The sequence below is a fragment of the Stegodyphus dumicola genome, chromosome 9 (assembly GCF_044657685.1).
Source record: "Stegodyphus dumicola isolate Sdum_Otavi_A_Nest chromosome 9, ASM4465768v1".
NCBI lineage: Eukaryota > Metazoa > Arthropoda > Arachnida > Araneae > Eresidae > Stegodyphus > Stegodyphus dumicola.
In genome coordinates, this window is record NC_140776.1 from 49,945,378 (window position 1) to 49,971,472 (window position 26,095).

General features: G+C 31.2%; 1 protein-coding gene and 1 long non-coding RNA gene across 6 annotated transcripts in view; one reads left to right on the forward strand and one right to left on the reverse strand.

Annotated features, from left to right (window-relative positions):
- The window catches only part of LOC146995341 (uncharacterized), a 470,439-nt gene that overhangs the window by 251,000 nt on the left and 193,344 nt on the right, over positions 1-26,095 (forward strand). The gene's annotated exons all lie outside the window — the stretch shown is intronic.
- LOC118188795 (thrombospondin type-1 domain-containing protein 7B-like) overlaps positions 21,494-26,095 on the reverse strand; it is a 1,066,734-nt gene continuing 1,062,132 nt past the window's right edge. For 4 of the 5 annotated variants that reach the window (XM_085823427.1, XM_085823425.1, XM_085823426.1 and 1 more), the window contains one exon: positions 21,494-23,417. In XM_085823427.1, coding sequence (XP_085679553.1) covers positions 23,279-23,417 — 139 coding nt within the window. In that variant the 3' untranslated portion in view covers positions 21,494-23,278. Of the gene's footprint in view, positions 23,418-25,718; positions 25,776-26,095 lie in introns of all 5 variants that reach the window. The other variant, XM_085823429.1, reaches the window with a different exon arrangement.

The window sequence follows — 26,095 nt, forward strand, 5'->3', positions numbered from 1 at the left end:
GGGCGCCAGCTTTGACAACTTTTGGGGATTTATCCCTAAATTTGGTGACAAGAATTTATTGCCAAAATCATCGCCAACTTGGCGATATCTTGCCACTCAATGTTAAACAGACTTGCTCTGTAATCTTATTTTTCCGGCAGAGCTTCGTCTCTTCTAAGCATTTTATGCTGTGTTATACAAAAAAATATTAGTTTCACATTTAATTTCACAAAAATTATTTACATATATAAAAAATTCGTAGCAATATAAACATTGATTAAATAAGTTATCATTGATTCTCATTCTGACTTTAATATTGGGAAGTTCGTTGCAAATTGTGTAAAATAATTAAGTCTGCTCTTTTGTATATTTTTATCAATTCGCGGAGCCACGTAACATGAGAAATTTACTTGAAAATTAATGTCTGAAAATGAGGAATTTACCAGAAAGCTCACAATCATTCAGCGATATATCTCAAGTTAATCTTTGCCAGTCTTCGGGAAAAAAAATCTCCTTAATGAACAACTATTCATTTTGGTAGAATACCCGCACATGATTCTGAAGTTATAAATTTATCAAGAATTGGAACATGTTGAGAAACATTTTAATAAAAACATAAACTAAAGAAGGGGAATTTTGAAGTTTATTTTACGCAACACGTTTTAAAAAGTAAAATAATTGTCGAAAATATTGTATTCAAATTTGCAATTTTTAAGGCTTTGGTTACACCTCAACAATAAACAATAATCTCGTATGTAGGAAATATAAATGTCAACTTTTATGTGATTTACATAACGAACATTCACTTTGAGAATTTACTGCGTCTAACGAAAGGCGTAAAATTTAATCCAGTTGTTAGATACTATTTCTTAGCATTCGTTTTGCAAGAACGATTTTAGTTTGTGAAGCAGACCTTCAGCAGTCTTACACTAGACTAGATTCTTTTTTCTCCTTTGAAATATATTTTGAAGTTTTAGATCTTCAGAACTTTGCTTAGCTCGCTTAGTTTAACGAGCTACTCTTGAGAAGGAACGATTCCAACTCTGAAAAGATTGAAAATATTCTTTGTATCAAAGATTTATTATATTACTGAATTCTCGTAGACTCCTAGGAATAAAACTGGACGGTGTAATATGTAACGTTTCAGAGAAAAACTGAATTTCATAAAATAATCCTGTCATTTATTATTTTATTTTAAGAGGTCTCGCTGTTCTGACGTAGCTTGTAAATAATATCCAGAACTATATATAACCTTCCGTTTTCTATTCTGTGCACATGCAAACTAAAAGGATAACCATTCTGTACCTGTGAAGTAACAGTGGGGTTATAATTTAAATAGTCACTAAACGCTCTACTGAATACTTCGCTTTGTTTTTGAATTAGTTATTTACTTTTCATTAATAAACATAATCTGGTGTATAAGGTAAGGCATTACACGTAAACGTAAACACAGTAAAGGTATGCATGTTTTTTTATGTTAAAAAATGATTTAACATTATGAAATGACTTTTGCAAACACCATTGTAAGCAGAAAAATAAATAAATAAACTATTAATGTTACGGATTTTGTATATATGTAAATAACTTTGAAGAAATTACATGTGAAACTGTAGTATTTTTTGTATAATGTAACAGCAAATGCTTGCAAGGGAAAATGCTCTGCCAGAAAAACAAGATTACAAGGGACAAGTCTATTTAATATTGAATAGGTCGCTTTCCCTCTAAATTGGAGAGATATCGCCACGCTGGCGAAGTTTTGGGAGACTAATTTTTGTCACCAATTTTGGTGAAATCGGCAAAAGTCGCCAAAATTGACCACGTTTAGGTGCGGTCCCTCTATAACTGTAATCGGTATTGTAATTGAGTAACTATAAATTATCCTTATATGTAACTGTACTGTAGAGCGTTGTAACAGTGGAAGGTACTAAGCTTTCTCAACGGCTGGGGGGGGGGAACTATATACAATCAGGAGAGAGTAACAGTTTCCGAGTTGTTTAGTTCAGCGTGAATTCGGAATATAGAGAGGTCTCCCTATCCGAACTACATCCACCAGATTTTGAACAAACATAGCCCTACACCTCAAAATATGCACCTTGAAGACCGAATTTTGAATTCCGAATTTGTTAGTTCAAAGGGGCAATTAGTCCAGAAGGACTAATTTCGTTTTGGCATTTTGCGTTGATTCACTATAAACGTCGGTTCACTTTTCAAATTGTTGCCACCCAATATTAGAGCCCTGTATTATATTTAAAGAAATTAAATAATAAAGAAGCTGCATGAATGTATGTATGTTTCTCGCATTGAGATAAAAAACGGTACTTAGAGCCATCGAATTTTAAATAACGTAATCCTCCCGCGAATATGAGTATCTGGAAGCTTGATTTGAAATTTGGGAGTTGTTTTATCATCGATTTATTTTGTAAAACCTTAACGAATTTTTTATTAAAAAACTCAAGGAATTCAAAGCGAGCAATGGCAACGTTGTACAGAAAAAACCTTTTTATCCCCAGCGCGCGAGACTGTGTATTGGAAATTCTAAAGATATGAGATCGGAAATTCTAAAGATAAAGATATGAGAATATGAGATTCATTTAAAAATTATTTTGCGGTATTGCTCTTGAACTGAATTTTATGGTTTAAGCGCGAAGAACATTATATTTAATAAATAAAGGTAGCACACGAAATGTTAAACAGACACGCCTTAGGATGTAATTTAAAATCTGAAACCTTTCAGATTTTTTTAATTTATTTATTTCATAAAAGTGAATTTTCGATTAACAGACTCAGTAATTCAACAGTAATAAACGCAGTTTTTCAACTGTATTATTATTAATTACTTGTTAGACCTGAAAAATTAAACTACCTGTTTAAAATGATGCCATATTTTTCATTTTCTATAATAACTATTTTAGGCGGCTGGCTGCGCAAAACGTGTAGTTTTTTTAAAACTTTCTAACTGTAAACCAGGGGTTCTCAACTGGGGGGATTTCATAGTCTCAGGGGAGTGGGAGTGTGATGAAACGTTTATTTAGCTGTTCAAGTTTTTACTCTTAAATTATGAATATTTTTTAAAAAAATGCTTTTATTCGAATTTTGGTATTTATCAGCATTTTCTATACTTTTTATGTTTAATTAATTAAATATGTTAAACAATCTAAATTAATGCATATGTACGTTTCAAGTTCTCGAAATGAAGGGGGCGGGAATGAACTTCAAGCAGTGGTTAGATGAGCCCATTAGCAAAAAAAGGTTGACTATTTCTGTAAACTATTCTCTGGAGTGTTATATTCCGCGTTACATTCCTTAGTATTTCAGTGTTATATACCTTAATATTTTAAGTGTTATTAATATTAATATTTAATAGTGTTATATACCTTGATATTTTTAACGTATATAATTATAATTTAGGGTATTTATTTTATTTTAAGGTATATAATTATAATTATAATTACAATTTTTAAGGTATATAATTAATAATTATATTTAATAGTCTTATATTCCTTAATATTTTTAATACATTTTTACCATGTTTTATTAACACGAAGCTAAATATTTTTATAAATATAGCTAGAGAAATGCACATTTTTGGCTTTTAGAATTACTGCTTGCATAACTTGTTACCTTAATATTTTTAACCTTACTATTTTGTTATATACCTTAATATTTTAAGTGTTATTAATATTCATATTTAATAGTGCCATATTCTTTAATATTTTTTAAGATTATAGAGTTTTTAATACAAATTACTTCATCATGTTTTATTAACACGAGGCTGTATTCTTATTAAATATAACTTCAGAAATGCACAAATATTTAATACAAATGTCGATGTATAATGTCGTCGATTTTAAGTAACAGTACTAAAATAAATGTTTATTGTTCTGTGTGCATTCAATCCATTACGAACCTATACACACGCAACAATATTATTTTAAAATAAAATGACAAAATTCTGATTTAACTTATGCATAACCATTTTGTTTACAGCGTACTCGAAAATGTCCTAAAATTTTTGCGAGTTCTGTGATTTTACAAGCCACTGCCAGCCGTAGAATTTGATTTATAGGAACCTGGTAAAATACACTAGGGCTATCTGCGCTAGGGAAAGGGATGATTTTATGGATACTTTCTGAAAGACGTGGCTCGTGTTTGTGTTACACATGGTGTAAACGACGGAACACCCATACAGCTAGGATTTTGCCGGGCTGAAATACCAGTTTCAGAGGTTTAATTCACTCAACCGTTTTTGGGCTACTACTCGTATTTGCCACATTTGCGTTGTAAAAGTAGTGTATAGTCTGAAGTACTAAACGTTATACTATGAATGTTATGAGGTTTGCGTGTTTTACATTTTACTAAATATTACAATATGTAATTTTTTTAATTTATAAAAATAAAATTCTAGAGATTTAGATTTTTTGATAAAAGATCAAGAATTCTTTGCAAATTTACATATTTAAAGAAAATAAACATTGTGGCTAAAGAAATTAAAGAAGACAGAAAATATAATTTTTGCTTCCTTGTACGAAGTAAAAAGGAAATATTGTAATCGCAAAAAAATTCGGGTATCATTTTTCAACGAAAATATCCATTTTGACCGCTGGTCAAAAGGCAATTTAACGAAATTTTTGCGCGACGTCTGTACGTAAGGACAGAATAAAGGACTCTTTTTTCCCCAAAAACAATTATGAAACTGTTTAAAATGAATTCTGAAGAGAATTTTTCGTAGCATCTGTGCATACGTACGTAATATATGTATGTATCTCTCATAACTGAAAAATGAACGTCGAAATTATGCATATAGGACTGATATAACATGTAGATGTGCACCTCCTATTTTGGTTGCAATTGGCCGCACCAAAGATATGTAAATATGTATATATCTACTTTGTTACTCGGCTCAGTGATCTCAGTTTCTTTATTTTAAAAAGTTTGTAAATTGTGCATTTTGTGCTTTAAAAATGATAGAATTATGTTGCTCTTATCTTCGGTTAAGGTTTTTATGCCTTTAGTAAATCTGCAAGCAATATTTGTAGAATTAGGAGCAATTTAGGTGCGGCTAAGCCTAATTACTTTTTACCACAGCAGTCATATTTGTTTACATTTGAAACTGTCGTATTTGTTTACATGTTTACCAGAATAGTGGATTTGTGGCCAATCTAGAGAAACTAAGCTTTGTAACGACAAAGGTAACGCCTTCTTTTATTATTGCGAATTAAATCATGCTTAATCCATCCTGGAATTTATGCGAGAAAATAAGTGCTTAAGATTTAATTCGTGATTTTTAATAGAGATATTTTGAGCTTTATGTATTTTTGCGTTATCTCGAATTGAGAACTGAATTAATTGAAATACTGAATCGTCTGTGAAAAAATAATTTTTTTTTTCTTTTCTTATTTAAAAAAATAATAATAATAATAATAAATAAAAAAACAAAATCCGAAATGTTTCAGATTTTAAATTACGTCCAAAGGGGCGTTTTTTAACATTTTGTGTGTTACCTTTCTTTATTAAATATCATGTTCCTCGCACTTAAACCATAAGATCCAGTGCAACAGCAATATCGCAAAATAGTTTTAAAACGAGCATATCTTTAGAATTTCCGATACAGAGACTCACGCGCTGGAGATAAAAATGTTTTTTCTGCACAACGTTGCCATTGCTTGCTTTGAAATCCTTGAGTTTGTTAATCAAAAATTCGTCAAAGTTTTAAAAAATAGGAAATCGATCATAAAACAAATTTCAAATTTCAAATTTGGTCTTCCACATGCTCATATTCGTTGGAGGATTACGTTATTCAAAATTCGATGACTCTATGTACCGTTGTTTTATCACAATACGAGAAATATACATACATTTATGCAGACTTTTCATTATTTATTTTCTTCAAATATAATGCAGAACTCTAACATTTTGTGGCAACAGTTTGAAAAGTGAACCGACATTTATGAGTCCGACGCAAAATGCCAAAACGAAACTAATAGTCCTTCGGGATTCAAATCCCTTTGGACTAAAAAAATTATACATCGTTTTAGATTTGTTATAGTATTGAATAGAACATGTGGCAACGATTAGATAATTAGATGATATAAATTTTGTGCATACAGAGTTATAAAATGAATGAGATATAACACTGTTAAGTGAACCTAGCACCAGAGTGTCGCTATGGTAAACAAGTATAGTGAATTTTAAAGAGTGCCTTTATTCTATTTTGGTTTATGCACTATCGACGAAGTAGATTTAATTCAAGCCAATACGTTTAAATGAAATTCAAGAAAAATGCGTATAATTTAATATTCCGTTCAAGGAAGTCATGTGGTGTATATATATAATTTTTTTTTAAGATTCTTAAGTAAGATTTACGTTTATTAAATGCAAAGAAAAGAGACGTTGGACGTCTTTTAAGAATTGCCCAAGCGATGCTATTTTTAAGATTTTAAAAAATGCGAAACTTTTTTTTTTTTTTTCCCTCTAAAAGGAAGAATGCCATTTTTCTTTTTGTGAGTCTATACAGACTGGTATTCACGCATCATTTCCAAATGGAAGTTGGTTTCGACAGGTAGATAAAAATATTTACTTATTTTATGTTTCTTTTCCTATAGAAGACAAAAATGTCAGATTTTCTTTCATAACAGTCTTTTCATGCTTACGCGAGAGGGGATGAATACACATCCCTTTTCTTTCTTTCTTTTTTTTTTTGGCTCCAGACTGAATTTCGAAACAGCAAGTAAGTTTAAGCAATTTGGCATTTTCAGTAATACGTTGATAAATAGAAAGAGAGCATTTATATTATTTATAAACGAAGGAATGACTCAACGAAAATGTACAATCTATCTTGTGAATATAGATTCTCAAAGGTATTTTTTAAAATATTTAAAAACGTTGTACCTAGCGACAGTTGAAAAAAATTCACGACTTCGTATTTTGGAGTAAGATTGCTAAATTTCAATCTTTAGTCGGAAAATTAAATCCGGCCGATACACTTACTATTATAAATGTTTGTATAATTAATACGGTAACTATAACGCCAACAAGCAATTTTTGCTAAAGGCGAGAAATTGCCAAATGTAATTCATGAGCAGGAATTTCTTGCTAACAGCCTCGCATTCACATAGCATTGCCGTTGCCATACCTTAGCAGAGAAGACTTACATTTGCACAGCAGTGCATTACACTATATATGCACTGTTAATAATTGTATATTTGATTTATATTAATTTTTAATAAAAATATTTTTGATGTAATTCGCACTGTATTTAATCCATAGTTCTTATAAACACTATTCGTTGAATTAATAATTTAATTAATTAAACATCTTTTAGTATTAACTGAGGTTAAGAAATATCGTCTGCCATTATTTAGCAACAAATAACACAAATATGTGTTTTATCATCTTCTGTAAGAACAACCTTTTTTTTCCCAATGTAAGTTTTGTATTTGCAAGTTTTGTATTTGCAAATAATGTAACGCAAAATTTGTATTTTTGTAAAAACTAAAATAATTTTAATCATTGATGTATGATTCTGTTACTAGTATGCTCCTAATGCTTTAATATAATATAATAACGCTTTAAATAAAATGGCTAACCAACGTAGTATATGTCCTGCACAACGTTCAACCCTAGTTTTCAATCCCCAATGATCTTGCTGGAGTAGTATTGTTCATGTGTGAATTCTGATGTCGTCGAGTCTGTCTCTCGTCGAGCGTACGGAGAGAACTGAACTTTTTTGACTGTTTAAATGGTATCTTTCAGAATGTTTTTGATTACTCTCATTTTCAAAAACATTACTTGTAAATGTAAACACTGATTAGCAGAATGCGTCTGTAGTGGTCAAAAATCGAAATGTCAATTTATTTTTATTTTATTAAGTAGATATGCATATTTTTAAGAATAATATTTTTATAAGATATTAACATTTTTTTTGTAATCTCGACCGGTGTTAAGTTTTTATAAGGTTACAATAATTAATGTTACGATAATTTTGTTATTGGGGTTACAATAATTTTTGTTAAAGTTACAATATTTTTTTTAATAGTTCAGAATGGCAACAATAACAACAACAAGAGACCCAAAGCATTTAAAGTAAAATGTATTATTGAATTTCTTTTTTCGAATTTATTTTTATTAGCTCAAAGGGACAATTTGCAAAGAAAGGCTATTAATTTCGTTTCGCCATTTTTGCGTCTTCCACTATAAAACGGCGTTTCACTTTTCAAATTTCAAATTTCACCACCAAATATTTTCACGCTGTATTATATTTAAAGAAATTAGATAATGAAGAATTTGCATGAATGTATGCATGTTTTTCGCATTTTGAGGAAATAACGGTACCTAGAGCCATCAAATTTTGAATAACATGGCCTCCACCCGAATATGGACACCTGGATGGCCAAATTTTGAATTTCGAATTTGTTTTATTATGTATTTGATATTTTGCAGAACTTTAACGAATTTTTTATTAACAAAATCAATGATTTCAAAGCGAACTATGGCAACATTGTACGCGAAAAACATTTTTGTCTCCAGCGCGCGAGCCTGTCTATCGGGCATTCTAAAGATATGCTGTTTTTAAATATTTCATTGTGCATTTCACATTTTGTAAATTTTTGATTAATAAACTGAACCATTTCAAAGTGAGCAGTGATAGCACTGTAAGGGGGGAAAAAATCTCTAGCCCGCGAGACTATCTATCAGAAATTCAAAAGATAGGCTGTTGTTAAACATTTTTAGCCCAGAGGAACATTAGTCCAAATGCTCTCATAACGTGTATGTGTATGTAAATGAAAAACACGCCCCTTTGTGCGTAATATAAAATCTGAAAGATTTCAGATTTTTTTGTTTGTTTGTTTGTTTATAAAATTTTTCATTTTGTTTAAAAAAAAATCTGTTCCCTGTGATCTCTTTTCAGATTGTTCATTCGGCCCGCATGCAAATAAATTTGAGACCACTGAGTTGCGTAGTTACAGTATGAGTGAACTGGAATTTGTTTTATGTTACACGTAATACTTGCGTATCATCTGTTTAAGTGCTTTTTTATTCATCAATAATTACATTTTAAATGCAGAAATACAGTTATTAGTCATTTAATCCCAAAATATACTGTATGTAACCCCTAGCAACAACCAGCAACTACCCATAGCAACAAATCTCAGCCCTGTCCTTATTGGTTGAAAGGGGGTGGTAGAATTTCTTCTCTTCTTCCAGCCGGATATATCGTAATTCGCATCTGGCTCCTGTTAACTTTTATTCCCATAGCTGTGATGTAATTCAGTTTCTTTTTTAGGTGGAGCGAACTAATTTCCAGTTAAAAATTGATTAACTTCTTAAATGCGAACACTTAGGTTCTTATTCATTCTGTACATTTAGGGTTACAAAGTTTAGGGTATTTTCGGCTTATTAAACAGTTGTGTTTATTTGATCTGAAAATTTAAAAAAGAAAATCACATTTAATAAATAATGATTACTGAACTAAAAACAGTAACCATAATAATAAATAACGAAGGCTATAATTAAAAGTTTGAGTTTTGTTATTATTTCTATTTCTTATTTGTTTAGTTTTCTTCATTAATGGCGCATCGAATTCCATTTAATAATCAATAACGAATCATGTAATTAAAAGTTTGAGCCATGTGACTATTTGTATTTCTTATTTGTTTACTTTTCTTTCCTAACGGTGCATCGAATTCCATTTAGTATCTTTAGTTAACTTTAATTATACCAACGTACGGTTGGGTAAAATTCGCTTTTAATTCCCAGAAGCTAAAAAAATAATTTAAAAATAATTAGAATTACTTTAAATCTTTTACATACAAATAAAATAAAAAGATGTATTTTTAAAAGTTTTTTTTAGTGAATTCTCGGATTTTCTTTTCGATAATTTTTTCTTGCATATCATAACGCGATCAGAGCTAATAAATTCAAATTATGTTCGTTATTTTATTACTTTATTCACAATTACATTTAATTAATTATGTTAGAGAGGAGATCTGAAATACTTATACCGGTATTCTTGTGTCTGCCTTATCAGTCATGCTCACAGCAGAAAAGCCAAATATCCTCTGTTATTAAACCATAAAGAATCTGTATGTATATAGTATGTATGTATGTTCTTTGAACTGTGGAAAAACGGTGGCACCTAGAGCTATCCATTTAATTAACATAATAAACAATAACGAATGATGTCATTAAACGTTTGAGCCATATATTAGTTTAAAGGGGCAATTTGCCCACAAAGACTATTAATTTCGTTTTGGCATTTTCCGTTGACTCACTATAAGCGTTTTTCACTTTTCAGAGTGTTGCCACCAAATATTATCGCACTGCATTATATTTAAAGAAATTAAATAATGAAGAATCAGCATGAATGTTTCTCGTATTCAGATAAATCAACAGTAACTAGAGCCATCAAATTTTGAATAACGTTATCCTCCTCCGAATATGGGCATTTGGAAGCCCAAATTTGTTTTATTACCGATTTCATATTTTAAAAACTTAACGAATTTTTGATTAACAAACTAAAGGATTTCAAAGCGAGCAATGGCAACACTGTACGGGGGAAAAAAGTATTTTCAGCGCGCGAGACTCTGTGTTGGAAATTCTAAAGATATGCTCATTTTAAAATTATTTTATGATACTGCTGTTGAACTGGATTTTATGGTTTGAGTACATAGAACATAATATTTAATAAATAACGGTAAAACACAAAACGTTTAAAAACCCCCCTTTGGAATTAATTTAAAATCTGAAACCTTTCAGACTTTTTTGTTCGTTTTTTTATTTTTTTATTTCTTATTTGTTTACCTTTATCCCTAATAGAAATGTTCAAATAACCTCTATTATTAAACAATAAAAAATCTGTATATATAAATGTATATATATTTGTTTCTTGAACTGTCGGAAAACGAATGCATACAGAGCCATTAAATTTTGAGAACACGTAGTCCTCCACACAAGCAAGTTATTTATTTCGTATTTTGGACGAATTTAATGAATTCTTAATTAAGAAATTCAGTAATTCGAGAGCATTGTGTGGACGTTTTTATTTTCGGTGCACCATATGTTTCCATTTGGCGAACTGTAAGATATTTATTTTTTAAATTAAATCAACAAACTGGGGTATTCAAAAGCATTGCCGACCTGATTCTCCAATAAGTGACTCTCATTTGCAAAAATTAACCTTATAAGGTACCGTTTGTATACACGGCGATCAGCTGGTCAGTTAATGTTATCAAAATGTTATAGAATGAATTTTTTAAACTGGAATAATGTCATCAAATAAAAGACAGAAATCCTCAGATGACAGAGACTTCTCGCCGAGTAAGGAAATAAGTCTCTACAAATCTTGATTTTGATTTCAGGCAACATTTAAGTCTTGGAACAGCGTCTCAGAAAAGGTAACATGGAATTATTTTAAGCATGCTAACATTTTAATAAATGATGAAATAAAGGAAGTCGTATGACTCCAACTAACATGCATTGTGAAGAATTTCAAATCTTAGGAGGGTATTGAAGAAAAAATTCTAGTTGCAGTACAATGACAGACGAAAATATCTGCCTGTACCTTCCTGAAACAAATTTCCAGAAACATTATGAATATAGAATTAATAGTTCATAAATGAATGTTTGCGTATGATTCCAGATAATCAACTATTAATGAGTTTTTGCCTTAATTAAAATTCTGTAAAAGTAAGTATTTATATGGTTCTAGTTATATTTATATTTTAAATAAAATCCATTGATAGTTTGAAGGTTAATGCTATCAAAATACTGATGGACAAACTTTTAAAGCAGAGATAGCCAGTTTCACTTTCATGATGGTGGGGTGAAGATCGATGAAATGATTTTTACCAGGACACTAAGATAAACAGAACTATTCATTTCTACTTTGCGTTTATTTATTTAATTATTAAACTGGTAAACAACTTAATTACATTATAATATTGTTTCATCGCTCTAATTCAATCAATAAACATTATTTACATTCTTCTCTCCTTTTTTTTTCCAGTTTCCAGCAGAGAGGAAAAATAATAAGATCTTTGCTTCATTTTGGTCATATGACATGTAATAGAAATAAAGTATCTAAAGAGTACATTTTTTAAAAAAAAAATAGCTTTGTGGGGTTTTACTTTATTTCACTGATAGTTATTTTTATTTTAAGACACGTCTTTCCTATAGGCTCTCATTTTCCCACCTACGTTTTCCTATCAGAATGCGTTTGCAGTTTTACGCTTTATGCAAATAAGGTAGATACTAATAATTAAACTGAGGTCTCAGTTACTTCAGTAGGACAGCGTATTCTGCTTTTCGGTCACGTTGTTTTTATTAGGTAAAGCTTGCTATTCTACGGGAGTACTTATTACATGCTTGTTAGTTTACGCCTGTGGTTCTTAGTTAAGGGCAAATTGATTTTGCAGCTAGCCCAAGTCGTGTGTGTGTGTATGTGTGTATTTAATTACGGCAAAGCACACTAGGGCTATCTGCCTAAGGGGAGGGATGCCTTTCGTGGAGGACTTTCTAAGGGAAACTGGCTCGTATACACGTTACACATGGGGAAAACCACGAAAACACCCATGCAGCCAGCCCGTTCACGGGATTCGAACCTCGAACCGAACTACCAGTGTTCAGCGACTTTACCGCTCGGCCGCTGGTGGGCCCTAGCCCAAATCGAGGCTACTTGTGAGCCCGAGAGGGTCCAACTGTTAATATATTTTTGAGTTAGAATAAAAGGGTATTTGAACATTTCTCTGCAGTTGTTATTTACGTACAAGAACTCTGCGAATAGTCGCTATACAGTTCTTCAGAGTGTAGCCACTGTTAGCTTTGAAATGTTTGTAATTTTAAATCAAAAATTCACTAAAGTTATACAAATTATGAAATAGACAATAAAACAAATAATAAATTCCAAATTCGGGGTTCCAGATGCCCATGTTCGGATGGAGGATTGCGTTATTACGGTACTCTATGCACCGTTGTTTTTTCACAATGCGAAAAACATACATACATTCATATAGATTCTCCATTATTTAATTTCTTTAAATATAATATTTGGTGGCAACAATCTGAAAAGTGATTTGGACATTTAAAGTGATTCGACACAAAATGCCGTTTTGAGATTAATACCCCTTCTGGGCTAATCTTGATGGAAATATATTGCATTTGGAGTTAAGAAAGGAAAAATTGGACGCGGAACGGGACCGATAAAAGGTTTTGTCGTCACGGTTTTCCGCATTTGCACTCGTAAATACGTCGGCGATTGCTGTCCTTTACATAATTTTCTTTATAAATTCGGGGTGTTTAATTCATGACGCTTTTACAAAATGTTTTAACATAATCTCAAGAGACCAGTTATATTTTTGGCGGCAGCAAGCATGCGAGTAATATACATTCTGAATTCTTGAATTCAGCTGTCCAGTAACTAAAGTAATAGCTAACAAAATCGAGATAATTACCACCAGCGCTATTTAAATATTCACAGTTCTTCACAAATAAAAATATCTTATATAAACTTCGCTGTTTCGAGACGTGTGTAATAATAATATATAAATACGGTATGTTTACGCTATGCACCTGCCACACATTTTGCCAGTACTATTGTAACAATACGTGTGTGTGTTTAAATTATTCTTGTTCACAAATACACATAGTCCCCAGATGGTCCTATCGTTGGGTTTCGGCTTCTATTTCACAGGCGATAAAAGCGTGGCAGATGCGAAACGAAAAAGCACCAAACATGCGTAGTTCATAACTTCCTGCTTTTTAAATGTGTTACCAAAAGTCATATTTCCAATTTCGTGAGAGAGGGGAGGATGCTACTTGTCAGCTTTAAATCGTTAATAAATAAATAAATAAATAAAAAATAAAAATAAAGAAATTTCAGTTTTTACATTACACTCCCCCCCCCCAAATGGGCGTTTTTTCAACGCTTTGTGTGTTACCTTTATTTATTTTTCTTCGCAATTAAAAACCATATAATTCAGTTAACGAAAAATAATTTTAAAATGAGCAAGAATTTTCGATACACAGAGATACAAATACGCGCTGGAGATAATTTTTTTCCCCCGTACAGTGTTGCCACTACTCGCTTTGAAATCGTTGAGTTTGTTAATCAAAAATTCGTTAAAGTTTTACAAAATATGAAATAGATTATAAAACCAATTCCGAATTCCAAATTTGTGCTTCCGGATATCCATACTTGGGTGGAAACGTGCGTGAATCAAAAATTTGATGGGTTTAGGTGCCGCTGTTTTATCACAAAGCGAGAAACATACATACAGTTATGCAGATTCTTCATTATTTAATTTCTTTAAATATAATGCAGGGCTCTAATATTTGGTGGAAACAATTTGAAAAGTGAAAGGACATTTATAGTGAACCAACGCAAAATGCCAAAAAGAAATTAATAGCCCTTCTGGGCTAACGCCCTTTAAGCCAATAAAAATGCAAATTAAGATTTAATTTCTTAACTACCTTTCGTGTTCAATATGCTGCTTTTTTATCATTATGTCAATTTTTATAGTAACACTATAAAAAATAAAAAAGATAAGGTTTGAAATTTTTAAAGACTCTTTAGACCGTAATGCTTACGATATTCCCAATATATGTTTTAAAAACTTTGACAGCTAACATTCAAAATACATGTATGCCATACGTAACCATTTACCAGTAAGCATCTATCAGCATAACAAAAACAAAGAAAGGAACCAAAATGGGTAAAGAGGATGTATGAAAATACATTTCACTGAATTTCACGCAAGTTATAACTTTTATTAGAAAAATTCGTCCAGCTTTTTTCTAGTCAAATTGCCCATACTTGTGATTTGGGTATCAAATATTCCGTTTCCATTTCAGTCATAAAACTTAGCCCTTCTATCGAATCGAATCGTTCACATTATGCCGTAATATCGCAAAATTTGCGAAAATCCTGCTTAGTTAAATGACACAATGAGGGGCTTCACGTAAGGAAATACTCCAACTGAGTTTTCGTGAGAGAAAACTAATTAAGAACTTCGTCTTACGCACTCTCTCTCGAATTTCGCCGCAATGTTAATCCTGCAAACACGAAACTGAGAAGTCTGGTGTCGCCATCTACTGATGAGAATGTGAAATAAATAAGCTTAAATAAAATGTCTGTTCTGAATAAGAGTTATCATTAATCTTGATGGAAAGATATTGTTAAAGCAAAAAGGAATTACTTACAATAAATCGTAAATTCGTAAAATTTCGTAATATACCTATTTAATTGGATACATACTTATATATGAAAAAACATATTTTTACTACTTATATTTTACTACTGGAAGCAAAATTAAAAGAATGATAAAAGTGCAAATAATGAATATAAGAAATAAAATGCAAAATGAAAATGTCAAAATGCAATATTTTCTGTTTTCCTAGAAAACCAAATATACTTGCTATAAACAAAAAACACATTAACGAGATGTTTAATATATTGCTTAAAATACAAATTGAAATTAATAATAATGCATTTTGTTTCATTAACCTGCAGTTAAATGTAATATCTCTGAATGAGACATAAATAAATGAAGTTTTATTCTTGGTATTTTTTAGGTTTTTTTTTCTGTCTCGGCAGTAAGATCTTGGCTTCAGATTTGATTTAAATTCGTTTAAATTATTATTATATCTATTAATAAATAATGAAGCATTTATATGTATGTATATCTGCATTCTGGAAAAACGACGCCGCACCCCCGGTACCACCAAATTTTGAATACATTTTCCTCATACATATACATACAGTCCTCAATCTCAATACGTGCGCATCAAAGCCAAATTTTAAATATCGAATTCGTTTTGGGTTTATTTCATACTTTTTACAAATTTACAGAATTTCTGATAAATAAACTCAGCGATTTAAAAGCAAGTAGTTGTAACATAGTTCGTTTAACCTACTAGAGCCCGACTGCAGATAAATCTTAATGACAACGTTATATATTACTTGCCTGATTCATTTGAAAATAGCGAAACATAATTAGTAGTCGCTAAATGTTTTATGAATTATAAAAGGTAATTGTTTATTAGAATATATTATATCTGTCCGAGTTTGTATAAATTCACTGTTTGGATGGTCTTCAAACTTTAAAAATATCTTTTCAAGAGATCATATTGCAAAACATTACATAATTTTTGAAGGTATTGACAGTTATAAATAAACATTTGTAGAATACATATTTCTCTAAGATAAATTTCTTAGCTCTCGTCTTCCAGTTTTGGCAGTTATATGGACAAATGTATCAAAAATATTAGTTTCTCTCCATGTTCATAAGAATTCTGCGCTTTCTGTACACCGCACAACACTGGTTTAGTCTGCTGTATATGCTTTCCATGCCTTGTTGATTGTATAATTGGATTTATTTTTTATAATAATAACATGAGTTCGTCAATGTTCTTAGGTTTATCAATGCACGCTTTATCCCTGAAATAATCTCAGAGAATGTGAAGTATGGAGAACATCCTGATCATGAAACGCCTTCTGCTTTAGAAATTGCACGACAGAAAAGCATTTCTTATAATACAACCATTTGTGTATTGACTGTATGTAGTTGCCTTAGCATCTTGAAATATATGCGTTTCTCCCAGTCCATGCTACTGGAAAATTTGTTAGATTCCATCAGGAACATTTAAAAAACGTGCTGTCTAAAATATAAGGAACTAAAGAGACTGTTATATTAAATAGTATCGTATATTCCGTCTGATAAAATAAATAAATGTTTAAGTTTGTATTCACGTCGTTAGTTTCAATAGCAAACTCATCAGATTTCCATTATCCCAATAGGAAGGAAAACCAAAATATTTTGTAAATTTCCTTATTGAAATATTAACAAAAAACTTTTATGTTTTTGAATTCTCTAAACATATTTTATTTTAACAAATTCTGCTCATGAAAATGTCTAGAAAACGTTTGTCAAAAGAGAATTAATTAATTATTGGGGTAGAGTTTTTTTTTTTTTTTTTTTTTTTTAATACGTATAATAAGAACTGTATCTAGGATACAAGCATACGAACCGCTTTCGTTTGCTTGTATTTGAGAAGGTTCGGGAAAAAAAAAAAAAAAAAAAATAGAGAAAGAGGGAAAGAGAGGTTTAAAAGTTAATATATCTTATCATATGAAAAGGATAAAATGTATTATAGAACTCAAATTTGAGATTAAAATCGATATGGACGGCTTTGCCTGTAGTCCATGTTTAATAAATATGTGTATATAACCTACATATCTACAATAAGATCTATGTATATTCCAGATTATAAAAACTTCTAAACGATAGACATTGTTTTTCAGCGAAAGTTAACCTTATAACGAAAGTAAATTATCGTTTAGTAATCATAGTCACCAAGAGATGGCACCACATCCCACTGATGATCGTTTGCATTTTACAGGAATAGCGATTAACGAATTCTACACTTCAAGAACTTCGACAAAGACATTTTTGGTAATTAATTAGTGAGCAGTTCTGAACAAAAAATAATGATATGTATTTATATTTTTTTTAAATCAATACTATAGGTATTTCACTATTCTATCATTACCATTTGCAACACTGTCTCATGACATTCAGGTGCAGAGTGACTTCTCAGACCTTTTCATGCTGAGCTAATAATATGTTGGACTCTTGAAGCTACCCTAGTGTAAAGTTGAAACCGTGTCCGATCATTATATAAGATTTGTATGCTTACAAATATGATTTATACCCAATGGAGTGACCTAGGTGCAGTACAGGATTTACGCATAAGCTACAAACGCTGTGCCCCCCCCCCCTCGAAAAAATTTAAGTGTAAGAAAAGTATAGTATTAAAATATAGTATAACAGACTTTTAAAGGGCCTAAAATCTCAAAATAGCTCAGGGCCTTATTAAGTCTAAATCCGGCGCTGCCTGTACGTCTTCTAGCCACATTTATACCAGTTTTAAAAAATTATGATGTATAACAATTATATTTTTTAAAACAGAAACAATTTTTAAATATTTGCATAAATCACAGAACATTTTTTATTGTTGGCACAATTATTACTGTTTAGCAAGGATTTGCGTAAAGCTCAAGCGTTATTCTCATTTATAAAGTCTGAAATGAGAACTAACATCAAATAAGGCATAACTCCTTCGAAAGGAAAAATATCACCCTACTTTCAAATTTGGGTTTCAAACCTCTCTCTCTTTTTCCATCTCCACATACTGAAAATTTAGCAGTTGGAAATTTAGTAGTTTGATCATTTGACAGTTGAAAGAATATTTTCGAAGTGAAAGCGACATCATATTTTGTATAAGCTTTGGTTAATTAATTTTTGTTGCATTCTTTCGATTTTAAATATGCTAGAAAGCCTAACAAACGTTTAAAACGTTGCCTTTCGGTTAAGCGAACAATGTAAGTTTCACTTACTTTAACACCTTGAATTTCAGTATATGATCAAATTTTTCAAACATTTTTCTTTAAAACATCTTCATTTTTTCCCCTTAAATTGATGATATTTTATAAATAATGATAATTTCTTGAAACTTTAAAAATTCATTCAAACATATCTCTTCACATCCTACATTGTTAAAATAGCCACTCTCTTCAGATTTTTTTTTTTTTGGGGGGGGGGGCGTTAGCCTTAAATATTATTTGTTTCTTTCTTTTTCCCAAAAGACTGATGATCTTTTTACTTTCTCAATTTTTATTTTACAAAACATAAATCGACGGAAATAGCAAGCACAGATAACTTTCAAGCGATAAAGTGTTAAAAGCGGAAGTTCTTTGTTAGATATAGCTGTAGATTGGCGCCAACAAGCGTTATCTCTTTCTCGAGGAGCAGACATATGGGAATCTCTTACAGGTGAATTCGACCTCACATGTGGCAGACTGCGCATGTTAAGGTCCAAATTATCTAATATTACTGATCGTGTATGGAAGGATTGCGGACATATAGCATCATTGTGAATAGTAGTAAAATTATTAAAAGTATATAGTAGTTAGAGCTTGTTTGGGTTATTAGTAAAATATTTCAACCCCAAAATGGCTACTAAAAAACATAAAGTCGATTCAGAGTACCGTGCTTAATGATGAACGGACCTGGAAATAATTTTTTACAGTTGTAAAAGACAAACCAGTGTGTCTCATCTGCAATGAAGCAGTAGCAGTCTTCAAAGAATAAAACATTTCCCGTCATTTTCACATCTAAGCATAAGAATTCCAGTTACGAAGCAATGTCCGAATATGAAAGAAAACACAATGCAAAAAATGTTTTTACAAAGTCTTTGTAAAAACTTATGAGGCCAACAAAATTTTCCCAAGAAGGTAAACAGTATCCGAGAAGCAGCTACACATGCAAGTTACGTTGTAGCGTACAATATTGCTAAAATTAATAAAGCTCTCAGTGATGGGGAGTTCGTTCAACAACGCATGCTCCAAGCTTGTGATGTTTTATGTCCAGACAAAAAAAAAAAAAAAAAAAAAATTGAGACTGTAAGCTTATCTCGAAAAATGGTGACTTCTAGAATCGAAGACATCGATAAAAGTTTGGCATCACAATTTAGAATGAAACATTGGTCAGCTTAAATTTTGCTCCATAGCTAGATACTGCTAAATTAGTATTAGTTATAAGAGCTATTGATGAGAACTTTGAAATTAACGCGGAACTGGCGTGCATGCGTTTTTTAAGTGGGACTACAATGGGATGTGATACTTTTCATGAATTTCAGGAAGGGCTTTTAACTTTGAAAGTGCCTATAACAAATATATGTAATATTACAACCGATGAAGCACCAAACAGGAGAGGGAAAAAAAAGTCTGGATTTCTTAGATTCTTTAATTGAAACTATCACGTGAACTGTGTTGTTTTTCTACACTGTACTATACATCAAGATGCTCTGTGTAAATCTGCATTGAATATGAAACCCGTGCTTGATGCAGTCGTGAAGCCTGTAAATACTATTCGATCTCGTGGGCTTACTCACATGCAATTTTGAGATTTTTTTCACTCCGTGCAATCTGAATACTCTGATGTACCGTATTACACGAAAGTAAGGTGGCTTAGTGGAGGATGTGTTTTCGAGCGAGTTTGGCAGCTGAAAGATGACATTGTGTCGTTCTTCCATGAGAAACAGTCTTCTGCGGAGTGCGAAATGTTAGAAGATATGAATGGCTTTCGGACTTTACATATTTTACAGATCTTCTTTGTCATATGAACAACTTGAATGTCAAGATGTAAGGGAAAAAATCAATTTATCGACGATATCTGGGGCCATCTCAAAGCTTTTAAACTGAAACTTAATCTTTTTACTGGGCAGCTAGCTAAGAACGACTTGTCTCGTTTCTCGAGGTTAAATTCAATACCCTTAGCAAATGTAGAGAAGCTCAAGAATTATGAAAATTATTTGAAAAAACTGCATTTTGAGTTCGAACGCAGATTTCACTGCCATTCAAAAAGAACTAGATATCTTTTCCATGCCTTTCAATGTAAATTGTGAAGCAGTGAGGTCAGATTTGCAGCTTGAATAAAGTAAGTTGCAATCTAACAATCATCATCTCAAGCAGTTGTTTCTAAATACACCAAAGTTAAAGTTTTACAAATCATTATCGAAAGTAAGTTTGTAGAGACATTAGGATTTTTTGGAAGCAGAAGAAATGAAAAATTTGCAACGCCTTCGCCGGGAATCGAACCACGGACTTTCCAATTACGCGCTGAGCGTGCAGACCACCATACCACGAAGGCATGCCAAGAAGATGGGAGTAATACCTTATAAGTTTCCCAAAATCAGTATCTCACTCCCAGAAAATCAGTGCTATGTTTGCTTCATCTTATATATGTCAACAAGTGTTTTCAACTGTGAACTTTAAAACGAATTATTTCAGAAGTAGACTGACAGATAAGCATTTAGCCTTGTTCCTTAGAATCAGTACATTTCACTTCGAAAGTCAATATAAGGAACTTTTAAAAATATTTAAATTGCGATACTTGTATATTGTTTTAAAATTTTAGAAAAATTTATCTTGGCCCGCCAATTTTTTTTTTTTTTCTATTTTTGGCCCGCGACAGAAAACGTTTGCCCATCCCTGATCTAAACGGTTAGCAAACCGCATATTTGTGAGGGGAATAAAAATAAACGCCGCAATTTCTGTTAGATAAATGCTGTAAAATTACTGCTTGTGAGGTTCTAGCAAAGGCAGAACTTTTTTCTTCCAGAAAGAATATATTCTTTATTAACAAATGTAATCATTCTTGGGGGAGGGGGAAGCTTGCACTAGCGGTTAAAAAATACAAGTTCGAAAACGCTTCCATTTTCCTTTTCACTATAAAAATTAAAATTTCAAAATATATCTATATTTTCAACCTTACTCAATTCTAATTATGGTGTATGTAGAACTGATTGAATTTTGTCTAAACTTGCAGTAACTTACCACTTAAAATATACAAGGCTAAAGTTTGTAAATAGCCAAAATTCAGTTAAAAGCTCTCTCTGGGGGGGAAAAAAAAAAAAAAAAACTGATTTGTAGAATGCACAAAAATAAAAACACAGCCCACAAAATTTAATTAACAGTTTTATTACAAATAATATTCGACATCTGAAAGACCAGAGACATTTGCTCATTTACATTACAGAAGTTAAAACAGCACCACAATACTTAAAAAAAAAATAAAATAAAAGGGGAAGATTAGGAATTTCTGTAACAGATAGAAGTACACAACATCATTTAATGTTATTTACTTATAGTTTAAGAACTTCCAGTTACAGAATGTGATTGTAGAATACTGATTTTTAACCAGATAATTTATATTTATATACTATACATGAAGATTAAGTCTCTCGTTTCAGTAATTGATATTTGTGTAGCATTAAAGCCACAGCTAACCACCCTTCTAATCTTCTTTCCAAAGAATTAAATTTTCTTATACGGTTACATACACGGCGTCTTCTCTTATATTTGTCTCATTGCCTCATTCAAATTAGCTAGATTATATGAATCTGTTCAATTTATGAATTCCAATAAATACTTTAGATATTGACCACTACCTGTATTAATAAATGCATAACAAATGTTTCAAGTGATATACGATAGGAAACTCACAATCTTTGTGATTAACAGAAAACGATACAACACTGTTGTGATATTCACAATGAACGTATACATATGTCATGTGATAACTCTCAACTTTTTATCAAGGTTTGTAAGTCTCTGTGATATGCAAAATAAGAGTTTTTTCACTGTAGGCTGTTTTGCCACTCTTTATAAGTTAACTTCAGCCCGATGAGACGTCAAATGAGCAGCAGTTCTATGAATTTCACAATCTGATGACACATTTTGTTTAAAGGAAAGTACTTCTTGAACTTCATACAAATACATTAAATATGCCACAACAGATTATGAATAATAACAGGAATGTTTCGAAGTTATAATGCCAACATGACACTGAAGTTCTACGAGAATTCCATCACAATTTCTTGACACATACACGCAACAACGTTTTATCAATGAATTTAGGTAACCAGTAACTCAATAACAAGCTTTCAATACTCTTTGAATGAATTCTCCTATTGAGTACATTCTGAAATCGTTTAGGAATATTACATCTCGTCACAGTGTCGATTATCTTCTATTTCAGAAGATTACAATAATTATTTGATAAAATATTTCAGAACAGAGTTAAAGAAATTAATGGCATTCCATGAAATAAAATGCTGCTTTGCAAATCAAATTCCCTTATTTAACGTAACATATTTGGAGCGTAGAATCTTTTTTCCCAGAGTTATTATCCGGAAATTATTATTGATTATTATTAAATATGACCTTATCTTTGGTAAAATATCACATATTTCACAGGAATCAGTTTCCATTATAAGAAAATTAACCATCGAAATAATAATAAAAAATTAACATGTAAATAGAAGAAATCAGTTATGATTTTGGAACATTTTCTTCTTACACACATGGAAACACAACACAGTTTTCTATTTTACAGATTTCATTAATATAGTTATGAAAATAATAATTCAACTGAATTTTGAGATTTTTAATAAAACTCTTATGGCATCATCTTGTGCTCAATCACTTACTTAAACATTTTCTTATAATTGTCAAAAATACATTCACAAAAAAAGATAAAGTTTCATTCTGTTAGTAAATGAGTAAAGCCAATTTTTAATGAAATGAACTGAATAAAGCGTGAATATTTATGCAGAAAATTAGCACACGAAATTGAACTAAAATAAATAATGTTAATAAAAAAAGAAAAAGGAAATGAAATAGCGTTGATATGCAATGACTTTATATGACGTTTTTATTGGTGTTCCGTGAAGTTCTAAATTCCTAGAGAGAGCAGTTGTTCGAATGAATGGCAGCATCCTCTAGCGAGGAATGATTTTTCGTCTGCTTTATCACGTTCGTTCGTCTTCGAAGGCTCGGTTGTCTTTCGACGCTGACCGACCTCTGGCGAAGACTGGAACGACTGAAATAAACCAAAAAAGGTTTTGGTATAAATGCAGTAATCAAACTACCTTAATTCTTGGTTTATATCAACAACTGAATTAAGAACTTTGTCACTTTTTAAGGAAATTAAATTAATTAGAGCTTTACATAGTAGAGAAACAGAAAGAAAATATAGTGGCATTATTTAAGAAAAATTAAGTGGTTTTAAAGACCATTCTCAATGCACTTACCATTCTTATCGCTTCGGAAACAATGTCAAAAAACTCTCACAGAAAAATCAGTTGTTAAAATATTTATTCCTCGGACAGAAACAAAGTAAATTCTTTTCAAAAAATATTTTATTTCAGGGGCTAATGATATAATACTATTATTATGGAAAAATAGAAACTGGCGTAAAATAAGCAGTCAGAGGTTACGATTAGAATACTTTTACTAAATGTGTGCTGAAATTTGGCTTTTCTACCTAAGAAACTGAGCTGAGAATAATTTAAGCAACTAACTTTAACTGGCAACGGAAATCAAACGCACACTTAAAATTTCAATTTATGGTGCAAGCATTTGAAATCGGGACGGATTTTAGAACTGATAGTTCGCAAGGCTGTAAATCATGTAGGTAAAAAGCACAATTACACAAAAATTTGTTCCCGATCATTTGATTTCAAGATGATATTTCAAAGCAGACCTATATTAAAGTATAAACTAAATTACAGTGCCCGTTGTTACGTTATACCTCTTCGTAAGAGTAAAATGGAGCAACAAAAACTATTAAATTTTAAACCCGCCTTAGAAGAAGTTCAGCGAAAGTGTCTTATCACGGAGAAGGAAGTATAAGGGGAAAGTGCCTTTCCTTTACTTAATACTATTATTACTCGCAAGTACTTTAAGTACTTACTTAAAGTACTTACGAGTGCTATAAATATCTTTGAAGTAGAAGAGGACTGCTAGATGATAACAACTTTTCCAACTCATCAAAGAGTGCATTCAAAGCAGGTACGATCAAATAGGCAAAGGAATGTTATCTCTTAAATATGATCCGACTAAAATTCAACTGTTCGTGAGATTTCACAACATGCTTAAATGACTAAGCAAAATTATTCAATAAACACTGGAAAAATGTACAAAAAGGTATTTTCGCTATTGGTTTGGTAACTTTTTAATCGACTTTATTATCAGTTAATAAAGTCTATTAAAAAGGTCTATTAAAAAAAGTTAAATAATGTGAAGTAAACATTAAGTTGTGTGAAAGTTAAACACTGACTTAATTGCCGGCATTCAGAGAAGTCAAACAAAACGACAGACTTTCCAAAACAAAACCAAAATCACCCACAGGTATAAAAAATATCCAAAGAATGATAATTGTCTTTTTTGACAGCAAAGAAACCGAGAAAGAAGAATTCCTGACGATTCAAAATACAGTTTATTGCTACCTTTTATTTCAGTATTCCGAAAACCTATTCATCTTCTTTGCAGGACTGGTTTTCAACATAGGAGCGAATGGAACTTGCACAACTTAAATTTAAAAAATTTCATTTACTGCAAGAAACATTTACCTTCATATAGGCTAAAATCTCAGGAAATTTGGAGACCTGGTGAGAAATGCGGAAATGTGATGAAACACTTTGAGAGTTAGGGGCTATGGAAAGAGAATATCGTGTGTAGTGCCATAAATTATGTCGCAAACATAATTTATGGCACTGCACACAAAGACAAAAACCTTTACGTGGGTTTACGTACGTTTTTATGACCTAAATAACAATATAAAACAATTAAGAACAAAAAAGTTTATAGAAAGTTAAGTCAATACTTTAGAAAAAAAAATGTAGTAAATTAATATGGAAAGAACAACTAAGAAATAATTTTCCGAATGTCCAAAATATTTTCTGTCGTGCCATTATTAGCCAATATTAAAAAGATAACTTTTAAGAATCTAATTTATAGATAGAAAGGTAAAGTTCGAGAGAGAATTAAACAGTGCACCTAATTTCAATTATATAATTAAACTTCTTTTATTCCAATGTTAATTAAAACTAAATTACATATTTTTAGTGCGTGTATGAAAATTACAGAATTAGCAAACAGCTTCTGACGCAAGTGCTACAATATAAAAAGATGTAAAAAGCTGCAAAGAAGGAAAAATAGAACGGTGAATTTAGTTATTATGGCTTTGTTATTTAAACTGTGAAATAATTAAAGTAGCAGAAAGATAATAAGTGCATGAAAGGAACGTATGTGCTGAAGCTTTTCTTAAAAGTTTGGCTTAACAGTTTAATGCCAATTGAGGAAATTGCTCAATCAGAAAATATATAAAAACTGAACTTACGCGCAAAAGAGAGAAGTTGATAGACACATGTGTTGCTCTTAGTCGCGCTCTGGAGAGCTGCATAGAAAAAGGAAAGAAAAAGAGAGAAAGAGAAGTGAAGAAAGCATACCAAAAATATAGTACATTTAATGGAGTGCAGAGGCGGATCCAGAAAGAAAGAGAAAATGGGACTGAATGAATTAATTTTTTTTTTAATTTCTACAGTCACATTTAATTATTAAGTGCTACATAAATTTTAATGCAGACATTATAGTGTAACATATTATTAATTTTTTTAGTAGTAATACAGAAAGAAGGGGAACGTTAAACATTACTAAAGATTTATTCCCACCACTGTCTTCCTTCGTCAAAGAATACTGCATTAATGCATAAAATCG